This window comes from Montipora capricornis, chromosome 9, assembly GCF_036669925.1.
Source record: "Montipora capricornis isolate CH-2021 chromosome 9, ASM3666992v2, whole genome shotgun sequence".
In the NCBI taxonomy this organism is placed as follows: domain Eukaryota; kingdom Metazoa; phylum Cnidaria; class Anthozoa; order Scleractinia; family Acroporidae; genus Montipora; species Montipora capricornis.
In genome coordinates, this window is record NC_090891.1 from 40,520,426 (window position 1) to 40,532,925 (window position 12,500).

Consider the following 12,500-nt stretch of genomic DNA (forward strand, 5'->3'; position numbering starts at 1 on the left):
CGTTATTGTAATCGCTTCGTTACTATTTCAACTTTTTTAATATGACGGGGGTGTGGTAGTTCCTCAAAAATGACGCTGGTAGGAACGGCGTTCAATTTAGGGTAGAAAATGAAAATTTATCCTCAAGTAATGACGTTGTCCATATAAAACCTCAAATTTGGCTATTTCACGTTGTAGTTTTGCTGACGACGGCAAAGAAATGGACAAAAGTGAAAAACGGACGTGCAGGGCGTGCAGAGCTATTGTTTTTGCCTACTAAATATGCAAATTTGTGACGTTCTCGTTGCCGTCGCCGTTGTCGTTGCTTAAGCTGCCTAATATTGTTATGTAGAGTACCGCAAAAGATGCGTTAAAATGCGTGCCGAACGTGCAGCACATTTATTTATTTTTTCTCTTTTAATAGTGATAGTCTCGATGGTATTGTTTGGTAGCTTTGTCAATGCCGTAGCCGTCGCCCTTTCATGGACCTTAAGAAACGACAACGCCAGAAATTGGTTAAAAGTGGCGAAATAATCGTGCTGAACGTGTGGCCCGAATTTTAGTGCATTGTTTTTTACGGTACTCAGTTTAACAACGACGTGAAATCACCAAATTTGAGGCACCGGTTTTGATGACAACGCTGGGAGACAAATATTATTTGAACCTTTAATTTTGTTTACTTTGAATCTGCTCATACCCAATTTATTTTAACGATCATTCGACAACCGGCATTGTACGACGTGATCGTGAAAGACTTACATTAGTGCAAAGGTATATTTTGAGGTGACATTTTCGTCGCCGGACGTCGCCGTCGTAGATCTTAAAGACACTAATGTCATGATCGAGGGAGAGGCAAGCCTGAAGATGACTAATTGATTTCTTTGGGTCAAATAAGGTGTCGCTAGCTGTTAAGTTAAATTTCATTTTAAGGGCCAAGATTCTCTGGCCTCATTTGAACGCAAGCGCCACTGATACGAGCCTTTAGGGAAGTCGGTCTTTCGGCCTTCACTTGATCTCCCGCAGAGATGAAATCTACAGCCTCCAGTATAGGTCGTTTCCGCTTCGACATATCTATTTTGAAAATCCATTTAGATCGCTTTTAAAACCGACCTGTCTTACTTTTTTGTTCCTCATACTCAGATGATTATGCAATTTGTTATGATTGCTTTTAATTTTCATGATCTTTATGCTTAACACGGGGAGGGTGAAACCCTGCTACTACCGAAATTGCCTTTGTCGAGAAAGAGTATTTCGCATACTAATCAAATTATAGGAGATGAGTTTATTTCCGAAGAGAGACCGGCAAATGTTGCTAACATATTGTTTTAAGGAATATATATCTTTACCTTTTAAGCGAACGTTACTTAGTAATATATTTTTATCCGATTAACTTAGTTCGGGATTGCAAGTTCTTCATTGAGAATAAGCCATATCACGGTTTTGGAAGCCATCTTGACGGGTAGGCAAACGTTTCCGAAATAACAGTGTTCCTATGGGAATCTGCGTTAAAATATCTTGAGAAAACCTTGAGTTTTGAAAAATTTGGATTTTACTCAGACAAAATTTGAGGATCCTACCTGCACTAGAATTGGTCCAGCAGAATTTTAAATTTTGCCATACAGTTGGTTGAAATTTACGCTCAGCTGTGGGAAAAAATGATAGACAAATGTAAGGGAAATTTAAAATTTCGCTGGGCAAATTCTAGAGCAGGTAGGATCCTCAAATGTTGTCATTAAAATCCTCTGGTTAGCAACTTAAGTTTACCAGTGCCAAATTTTTCTACATTCAAGGTTTTTTCAAGATATTTCAACGCAGATTCCCATTGAAACACTCTTTCTTCGGACAGTCACGTTTGCCTACCCGTCAAGATGGCTTTCAAAACCGTGATAAGGTCTATGCCCATCTGTGCATTCTGTACATTTTGTCAATTTGCTTGAATAAGGAAACACCATCTCGGTGTCTCTATATTAGAAGATCACGGAAGATACCAGTTTGACATCTGGCACGTATTATAAGCACGTTGCATTGTTAGATGTGCATGAATTACTCGTTACCATATCGAAACTCTTTCGAAATTAAACTTAGTCTTAATTTTATGCAAGTGAATCGGTTTCGGACGCAGTATGGTTGGGTTTCCTTCACTTATAATGGCCGCCTACACGAATAAAATGTTCAAATTCTATAATTTATTTAGCTAAAAAAATGATTTTATTACCGAGTGAAAACCTTAAAATATGAAACGTAAAACCCATTGTTTACCACTTTCAAGGTTATATTAGTTGTCTGATAGCTTGGCAAACTGATCTGATCTTTGGTCATGCTGCCATGCGGAACCTATTTTTACTCGTGAGGTCTCGTATGACTTAATTTATTCTCTTCTTTCCTTATTTTGCTTTATTAAAGTCTCGAGTTTGAATAGCGTAGCTCAAGTACTACTAACTGGGAAGGAATTAAAGTCAAATCAAACCAAATAAAATTTGGGGATTTTGATGATAAGAGCGACACTGTGACTCATTGTAACATTGGCACATATGAACTCTATTTGCTAGTACGATTTTGCATTATTGGACTGCAATTTGAGCCATGAGCAGTTTGAAGACAAAAGTCAACAAGTTGTGAAAGTGCATGGAGATATTTATTAGTAACACACCGTATGCATCCCTACTTCATGCTACGATAATTTTAAATTGACCTGCTGAGCAAGGAAGACACTTAGTTCCTTGATCACTACCATCAGGCTTTTTTAAATTCTGCCAAGCTGTCACCATCATCATGATCACGAGCTGTACTGTCTTACACATTCAACTAGCGCCGTTTCCTTATTTTCGGCGCTTGACCGACTCAGAAGTTTTTTTCTGTCAGTTATTCAATATTGCGCCGGTCTCACTGATGTGCGCATTTAGAGTTGGGTGGAAGTCCGTCTGTCAATTCCAGGAGCCCATGTACGTCTACTCGCCGTCATGCGCCTGTTCAGGGCGTAAACAGTCCTTCGGATGCATCCAAATCTGCAAAAAGCCTTCTTGAATCCATCACGGAAACCCCGATTGAATGTAAAATAAATGATGGGATTTATCACGCCGTTCATAAACATCATGACGATGGCGATAAACAGACCGTGTCTTTTCTTGAGCTCCGTGTAAAACCCAAGAACATGAGACATTTGAAGCACATACAGTGGAAAAGAACAAACGAAAAACACGAGAATTAGTGTTACCAACATCTTGAAAATTTCTCTGTTTCGCCTCTCTCGTTGCGTCTGCGCTCTCTGGCCCACATTGAAGGGAAACTTTCGACGCCAGAGCTTCACTCCAATGGCTGTGTACAACACAAACATCATCATGAGAGTTGTAGAAAGGATTCCTGTCAAAACGATATACCAGATTTTAATAACGTGTTGGTTGGGTACAATGCAGACAGTCAGTTTCTCATTTTCTCTTTGTAAACCGGCGTAGTACAGCATGGGCGAGGCAAATAATGTTGGAATGAACCAACTTAGAAAAATGAGCAAGAAGCACATTCTTCGTGTGATGATCCTCTTCATAGGAATGTAAACAGCAAAGAAGCGATTCACCGCAATGGCTAAGATTGTAAGGTTTATTGTGACCATGGAAATCAACGAGAAGAAGACATCGATCTTGCACAAAACCATTCCAACAGGTCCTTGAAGGACCCAATGGGCCTTTAACATGAAGTTGTTGTACGCTAGAGGCAAGTTTTGAAGGGCAAAAAGAGCATCAGCTATTGACATGTTCGCTAGGAAATAGCTGTTAGCAGTTCGGAGACGATTTCTGTAGTTTTTTCTCAGGACAGCAAGAACGATTACATTTTCAATCAGAGAGAGAGAGAGAACAAGCATGCAAATTGAGGTTTTCACAACAAGGAGCTCGAAGCTGTCGGCTTCGCCGAACTGTGCTGCTACTGACCAGTCGGTGCTATTGTTGACCATATTGCATCTACCAGTAAAAACTGTATGAGTCACTCGGGTTCAAGACCTCAGTGTTTTTAGCTTCTAGGGAAGTGAAGAATAAGAGCAGGTTCATGCAAACCTCGCATTAATTGTCACTTTCGATTTTTTTTTATTACGTGTGAGCAAATATGAGCTTCAATGTTATAATCATCGTCCAATCAAATTAAAAGGAAAAAAAAATTGAAATTGATTGGCATAAAGAGGGAGACTGTATGTGACCAGTTAGAAATCATATTCTAAATCTGAAACACACGTTTGCCATGATTCGTTTCCGTTTATTTGTTCAATACGAGGGATAAGTGTAGAAAAAAAGTCCGATTTGCGTTTGAGAAGACACGTTTTACCGTGATTAATCTACAGTTGTCTTGTGCGTCATTTTAGACCAGTTCCCTTCCTTATTCAAATATAGCTGTTCATGTTTTAAAAAGAGCAATTTTACAAATTCATTTATTTCGATGGCCTATTATTACAGCTGCTTTCACTTCAGAATGCTGGTAATTTGTTTTGGAGGCGTCGCCATGGAGTTTTTTTTTGCATGAAATCTTCATAAAAACAGAGAGAACAAATTTCCTTTGAAATTTCCAAATATATTATATTCTTAATTTTTGTCGCCATAGCCGTCAATCTCCACGCCTTTCAAGCAAGCTTTCGTTCCGCCTCCATTGTGCGATTTGTTTAGAACTAAGCAAACAAAAGACAACACTAAAAGCTTTTCAACTTCTTAATTATTCATAAAACCTCCGAAATTGAACTCAATTTAAGTGCAGCTTCTTTTAATTTGGCACCAAGAAAATAATCCACTTGAGCTTGTCTTTTTTTTTTTTTTTTTTTTTTTGGCAAAGCTACTGCAGTGCTACATGGACGCAATGTTTGTTTGTCCAATTTGCCAATAAATAAGGAAAAGCTTCCTATCTTTAAGATAAGCATCCTTTTAACAACTTTTAAGTTTTTTTCTCACTGTTATAAGTTTGTTTTAACTTCTGTTTGCCTCAAAGAATCGCCTGAGCTTCCGGCAGCATTTTTGACAATACCGATAGATGTTTCGGCTAAAATGGAGGACGTTGTACAAACAAATTCTCGATCAACACTCTCTTGTGAAGGAAAATATGTTCGGGGTGAATAGTTTTCGTGGACAACGCCTGATTTTATACGTAAAATCTCGTATTTTAATAGGATATTAAGCGCAACAAGTGACCCATGATCCTGCATCAGTCTTGGGATATAGGTCATTATAGATGACTTCTAGCTCTCACGCTTCCGTAAATGTACAACATCCGGGCGAATTAGAGAGAGAAACGAAGCCTTTTTTTCTAACTAGTTCCGCTAGCCACAGATACCATAACATTGGCCTTGTTGAAAAATCATGATCGAATTAAACGAATGTTTATTTCACCAACACCGGGCAGGCGCACTGTGCACTGTTATTTTCAAAGAGTTAATTTCACTCCGGTGCTGGAGTGAAAAAGTGGAGTAAAATAAAGCGGAGTAAAATGTACTCCTAAGAGGAGTTAATTTAACTCCACTAAAAGTAATTTTTACTCAGTACTAGTTAATATTCAAAGGCAATAACTTTGCTAGAGTGAATTTTACTCTCCCTACAGAGTAATATAATATGCTGGAGTTAATTTTACTCCTATTTATCGGGATACTGAGTAAAGTCTACCCCACTTAGTAATTCTACTTTCTGACAAAAAAAGTAGAAGATGATTTTACTCCTATATATGTATTTTTGTAGGGTAAATTTAAGCAACAGCTGGATTCACTCAAAAACTATGTCCCCATTAATTAACCCTTTAACTCCCAATAGTGCCACTTATAGATTTTACTCTGTCTAACGCCAGACGATTTTACTCGTCAATGGGGAACCCCACGGGGCTGAAAGGGTTAACAACAGCTGGATTCACTCAAAAACTATGTCCCCATTAACCCTTTAACTCCCAATAGTGCCACTTATAGATTTTACTCTGTCTAACGCCAGACGATTTTACTCGTCAATGGGGAACCCCACGGGGCTGAAAGGGTTAACAACAGCTGGATTCACTCAAAAACTATGTCCCCATTAACCCTTTAACTCCCAATAGTGCCACTTATAGATTTTACTCTGTCTAACGCCAGACGATTTTACTCGTCAATGGGGAACCCCACGGGGCTGAAAGGGTTAACAACAGCTGGATTCACTCAAAAACTATGTCCCCATTAACCCTTTAACTCCCAATAGTGCCACTTATAGATTTTACTCTGTTTACGGGGCTGAAAGGGTTATAGTCCGGTCTGTTAGGTCGAAAATCGTGACAAATCGTGTAAAAGCACCAAATTAGGTACAGATGTTCCTTTTGACGTAAGAAACGAATTTAGAAGGGGTGCCACGTGATTTGGCTTTCCGGGGAGGCATGAAGCTATGTTTATTACGTACCAGGTTTGACGAATGCCGTTGTAAAATGACTAAACTACATTACTCAGACTCAGTTTTGTGTTTGTGTCCATAAAAGGTCATTTGCCTTGATCACGTGGCATTCCCATAATGCTTTGAGCGCACTTATATCAAGGAGTGTTTTTGTTGCGTTTTATACATTTAATTTTTAACATCTTCGGCTAGATATCGTAAATGGTTGTTATTTGTTGCTCTATTTCTAAGGATTTGTGTTCTGGCAGCCTTCAGAACTACTACAGAGCTCAGTACATGGTAGATTGGCTTTGAAACATTTACAACGACCACTCTTGCAACTTTTCTTGCATCCACACTTTGGCAATTCACTGCACGCCTTAGAGGCTTCTGGAAGTACGGTTCAGCGGGGCCTCCATCTACCGGGCCGTTCTCCATTTTCCATCCAAAATCAGACGAGGATGGGTAAAATTGTTGCTTATCAAGGGACGTCCAGATGCTTGCTTGGTAAAGAGCTCTGTTAGAATGATTCAACAGGGCATCCTAATAAACAATAGAAATTATATACAAATTTTTTAAACAAGTATAATTTTAAACAAACGCGCACCGCTTATTTCCATGTACTTCATAAATTAAGCTGTCTAATAGCCCAAGTAGAATAACTATAGGTTCAAGTCCAACATAGCCTTATGATAGGCTTTGGATAGTTAAAATAAAATTGATAAGTGGATTCAATACAAGAAAAGGTTGGGTTAGTTGAAATGTTTCTCGTCTTTTTGCTAAACTGTTTTTTTTTTCGCGTTGTCCTCACAGGTGTTTACCTATCACAAATTTAGCCTATCAAACACAAAAAACAACTAAAAATTTGTGTATGATGGGTTCTTACCTCTGCTGGGGGAATGTTTTCTAGCCCCCGATTCTTTTTTGTGAACAGTTCTCGTCGAGCAGTGTTCACATCGGTAGCAAGGCTGGTCCTGTCATAAAGTATCTGCACAAAGCGCTGAAGGACATCAAACACAGGAGTGTTGATCTCAACTGGAAGGAAGGGGCTATCGTTCACAAAACGGAAAGCCTCTGTGGCTTCAGGGTACGCTTTCCAGGCCTCCCACGCAGATTTCTTTCCTTTCCCCAGGAATGCTGATGTAGTGTCGCAACCGGTAAATGCGTGGAAAAATGGAAGCGCACGGCATTTCTGCTTTCCCAAATGCTCACAAATGGTGTTAAAAGAAAGCAGCTGGAAATTCTTTCCCATCCCAAAGGCGACCCAAAAGCTCAATCCAGACCAAATCGAAGACAACGTGTGGAAGTGCGCAATTAGAATAACAAGAACATATGTCAACAGTGCGAACAAAGACACTTCTTCCCCCCCCCCCCCCTATCCAAAGCATCTCTAACGTTTACAAGAATCTCCGTGTCGGCTTCTTCATTGTTGCAGCTTTCTTCGAGAAATACCTGCCAGTCACTCAGTCTGAGGTAACTTGACATGCCCAACTACCTTTCGTCTCACGCCTTTTCCTCTCTTCTCAAGGGCAGATTCTTTCAGACTTGCCACTCGGTATTCATCCCACACAACGTCAATTCGTTTGGTACTCTTCAAGTGGTTTTCCAGGAAAGGTAAGAACTTAGAATCTGCATATTCAGAAAACGTAGCGACAGATGAAACTGGAAGCGCATGCACAATAGCTGCTCCATCAAAAACTTTGACATCGTAAGATTCTGGTGGTGGAGGTGTTTCTTTGTTGACGCATGAAATCAAATCAGACTTTACCCGAATCGGAGATTGCCAAACTCTGACAAAGAAGGTGGATACAGCTGATTTTCATGCTTGAAGAACTCTTCAAGATCTCCTTCGCGCTGTTGGCTGGCAATATACAAACAACTGAAGAGGTAACGGTCATTTGTTACCGCTGTCAGCTTTAAGGACGCTTTGCAGATTTGCTTCGGCTGCTGGCGCTTGAACAGTGGCAAGGTATTCTTTGGAATCGTATCGTGAATCGATACAGTCCTTTCATCAATGACGTCTTTTACGAATTTCTTGTACTGGCGTAATCCAAGTTCCTGGACTCTATGCACATTATCCACGACTGAGACATCTGCGCAATTGCGTTTGTCAAGGGCAAGTAATTCAGGGCAGTCATCCTTAAAAGGGTTTCCCATTTCTGAAATTGTACTTACAAGTTGCTTGACATGACTTTGAAAGGTTTTCTGTGTAGAAAGTCCTTGTTCGTGGTGTTTGTTCTTTTCATCAACATTTGTTTCACTTTCAACTGACTTTCGAACTCTTGCAACACTCGAGCACTTTCTGGTCCGGCCACCATCCATCTTCTAAATGCGACAGTACTTTCCGTTAGTCCTACAGCTCCACCTGATCCCTTCACCCTTGCGTTATTTTGCTCGTGTGCCTGGGCGATTGGGATGCTTGAAAAACTGCTTGATGACTTCGAAATGACCCAGCATTCTCTGAGGCTTTGTTGAACGGGGCCTGGTAAGCACTTCATATCTCTTATGGACAGAGCTGAAAAACGACTGCGCAAGTCACTGATCCGCGGCACGAAACGCAGGCTCAAGGGCGCGCTCATTCAAAAAGACTATTTGTTCGCCGGAAAATGACAGCCGTCGATTAAATCAAAAAAATAAGGTCGCTGTTTGAAAGATAAGGATTTTGACGAGTTTTGATGTTTTTCCAAAAATTGAAGTAGTGTACAAATTGTTTAAAAATTGTTTTCGCGCGGTAAATGCACCTTTCGTGTGACTACACAGTGAATGGAGGTAATAACGAGCGCTGCAATGCTTACTTTTTTGACAGGGTTGGCTTTTGTCGCAAGTTTCGCGAACGGTTTTTGCAAGTTGTTGGTTTTCTGGGAGGACCTAAACCCTGTTTTGGCGATGTTCGGCCGGTGGAATTGGTGAGAGTTTCGAACTTATCGGTGGAGACTAGTTCGCCGAGTGGTTGCGATACAGGACAATGCCTCTTTGTCTGTGTTGGTAAAGAGACAAACCTTATGACGTTCCAGATACTCTCTATAATACTCTGAACAACAAAGGAAGACAACTGGTGAATTATAGACCGGGTGGTGAATGGTGACACTCTTACAAAAGGTATTTTGGCAAGCATGCTGAAAGCGATATTAAAATGGAGTATGCAAAGATGCAAGAACTTAGGCAAATTGAGCTCCACGTTTCTCCAAATTTTAAAACGAATTTATAATTATCATGAAAGCAAAATACATCTTTCGCTCTTTACACAGCATCTTTTGTTAAATTTATAGAAGAGCGATGAAAGCCGGCCCCAACAGAGACTGAGATAACTTGGTGAAAAGATTCTACACTGTATGATACACAGAGAGCAGGCAAAAAAGTGCTTCATCCTGGAAAGCCCATTTAATGACATTAAACAGATCAGAGAAAATTAATTTGCCCCTTGATTTGCTTGCCTTTTAAAATAAAAATTCATCAGATCCTAACCTGATCTAGAGAGTCATTAATGTTATTTTTCTTTCAGAAAGTGAATCCTTTTTTTTCCATATTTAACAATTGACAAGAAGCTACAAATATTTTACAAGGAGCAGTTCAGACAACACAGTGCATATTGCAAAACTGATCTAAACTTGAGACATTTCACACATGCATGCTACAATGTACTTGATGAGTTTGAACAAAATCTTTAGAGCATAGACAACTAGGAAACATCCCTGAAAGGGGCATTCCACAAAATTAATATTTTCAGCTGTATAGCAAGAAGTTCACTCTAGCATTATCTGCCGACTGGCGTAGGTGGTATTATCCTAAAAAGATGATTGTATATTAAGTAGATGGAATCCAGTCATCAGTATAATACACATATGCAAGGGCTATTCCATGTGGGTCCCAATGCTCAAGAAGATGTTTGTTTTTAATTTTAATTTTTTCTCTGACAACTTGTCATTGAATGTGTTTGGAGGTGTTCTGGGTTTCGACGTCACTACATGTATCTGAAGCATTACTGGGTTGGCAACTCATCAGATCAAAAGCATTCGCAAAGTTTGCGTGCAGGTGCAAACAACATGCATTTGTGATGTTTTTGCTTGAATATGTTGTCCCCATTTTGTTTTATAAGTACAACATTTAAAAAAGTGGCATCTTAAAGTTCTGTGCTGGTCCAAAAAGTTCATAACTGAAAAAAGGTTAAGGACTGGTATTCAGTTCTAAGAAGAAACTGAAAAGTTTGACAATGTGAAGAGTACTAAAGAAACTGCTTAAAACTCAACAGCATTGTCTGGATTTCTCAGTGACTTTATCCAGTCTTTTGTTCCACACTACCAACATGGACAAAGTGAACTCAATAAGATTATTGTGGTTTATTGCTGAGAAAAAAAGGCTGAATTTCTTCTCGCTCCTTTTAGAGCTAATATTTCACAAAACTGCCGCAAATAATACCAGGTGGATCCATCTCCCTAAGGACAAAAAACGAAAATGAATGTTATTGTCCATGAGATGCATATTACAATGCTATAATCTACAATATCATAATGATATTATTATTTTCCTAGACACAGGAAACTGCACATATCAGTTTTTATGGGGGCTGTGAAAATTAGTACAAAAAGTCATTCTTATTACACAACCAAGACAAAGAAAACATGATGAGCTAACCATATAAACATACTATAAACCACACATAAACCAATGACCCTTAACTGTTTGCCTTAACACATGTTCTTAAATTTGAGTCTAACCATAATTTTGCCTTGGACGTTGGGTTGAACATAGATTTGCAAATAATGGCCAGTCAAGGGGGAAAGAAAAATACCATCTTCCAAGTTTTGACATAGATGTTGACACCAAGTGTGTTGCATTATTGCAATAATGATAGATCATTATTATTTGGCGATTGTGGAAGCTAGACTACAATTAAGTCACTCGGGTGCCACTTTGAAGCAGTATTTCCCTGTCAATAATCCTAGGATTAACAGGAAGCAGGGCCTGGACTTTGCACTTTTATTTAACAAATTGTTCTTTTCCTAATATATGGATGTTCCATTAATTAACAGGCCAACAGTCTCCCGAACATGGGTGTATCAGTTGATTGCACAGGGTATTTTGGTGGGAAGTATTTATGATTCTGTAATCAAGCCTCACTATGGCAATAAATTAAACAATTTTATTGATCACACTACTGTGCAACTAGAACTTCTCTGAGTGTAATCTCAGAGGCCAGTCTTGCAACCAATTTACCTTTTCATTGAAGAAATGCCCTGATACAGGGACAAAGAACTTCAATATTTTCTGTGTAGTTCTGGCCAGTACTTGTGTTCATTCCAACTTCACAAGTTGGCAAGGTGTTTTCTTTTAGACAGCTGCTTTTATGGGGGCAGTCAGGAGGTTAAGTGGCTATTGCAGAGTGGCAGCACTCTAAATGAACTGCTACCTTGGTTCAAGGAGAAGGTTGACAACTTTCAAATAATGCTCTTAGAACATGTTACGTTTAATTAACGCATTGTAAAGACATGTATGATTGATTGTAAAGGTGATTTCAGAAAACCCTGCCCAAATTATCTTGTTGATGAAAACTGTAGAGATTGCATGGGCAATACCCTAGTGTGCAAACTTCACCAAACGTTGTAAACACTTCATGCTTCAAAAACAAATATGGAACACTCACCGTAGCCTCGGTTAGTTTCTGCAGCGCATATTCCCAAACAAATTTAACTGGGTTTGGATCTCAAGGCCCAAAAATTCCACACAAATATATTACACAGATCTGATGTGTCTCCTTAAATTAAATCACCACGATCTCACTTCCAAAATTCACACAGACAAGAGTTATAAAGTGACACAGGCAGCACAGGCAGAAGACGAGATCAAACGATCGAAATGGACACTTCGCGTCTCATGCACGATTTGTGCTCCCTATCTGGCGCACGCACAGTCGTTTTTCAGCTCTGTCTCTCTTATGTGAATAGGTAGCCACCTCGCGTAATTAGTGTGATCAAGAGCAAAGGACCAAGAAGCAAGAGATTCCAAGGCTTCTACGTACAGAGGAGTTGTTTTCACGATGTGCTTTCACAAATGACAGTACTTTGAGTCCCATTTGCATGATCATGTCCCAAAACTTGTACGTTGGGCTGGTCTTAATCATTCCATCGTGCCACTTCTGAAACTCCTCTTCGTCCTGTTGACCGTTTAGTTCCC

General features: G+C 39.5%; 1 protein-coding gene and 2 long non-coding RNA genes across 5 annotated transcripts in view; 1 reads left to right on the forward strand and 2 right to left on the reverse strand.

Moving 5' to 3' along the window:
• The window catches only part of LOC138015051 (uncharacterized), a 94,086-nt gene that overhangs the window by 60,408 nt on the left and 21,178 nt on the right, over positions 1 to 12,500 (forward strand). Inside the window, exon 3 of one of the 3 annotated variants that reach the window (XR_011125474.1) lies at positions 6,582 to 7,064. The exons of the other annotated variants lie outside the window; for them this stretch is intronic. This is a non-coding gene — a long non-coding RNA (uncharacterized lncRNA). Of the gene's footprint in view, positions 1 to 6,581; positions 7,065 to 12,500 lie in introns of those variants that run through there. 3 annotated transcript variants of the gene reach the window in all.
• Positions 2,595 to 4,496, reverse strand: LOC138015347 (substance-P receptor-like). Its single transcript, XM_068862348.1, has one exon. The coding sequence runs from the start codon at positions 3,923 to 3,925 to the stop codon at positions 2,879 to 2,881; it is 1,047 nt and encodes a 348-aa protein (XP_068718449.1). The 5' UTR covers positions 3,926 to 4,496; the 3' UTR covers positions 2,595 to 2,878.
• On the reverse strand, positions 9,505 to 12,129 carry LOC138015633 (uncharacterized). The gene is made up of 2 exons (XR_011125592.1): positions 11,971 to 12,129; positions 9,505 to 10,762 (listed from the first exon to the last, which is right to left on the reverse strand). It is a non-coding gene; the product is annotated as an uncharacterized lncRNA (long non-coding RNA).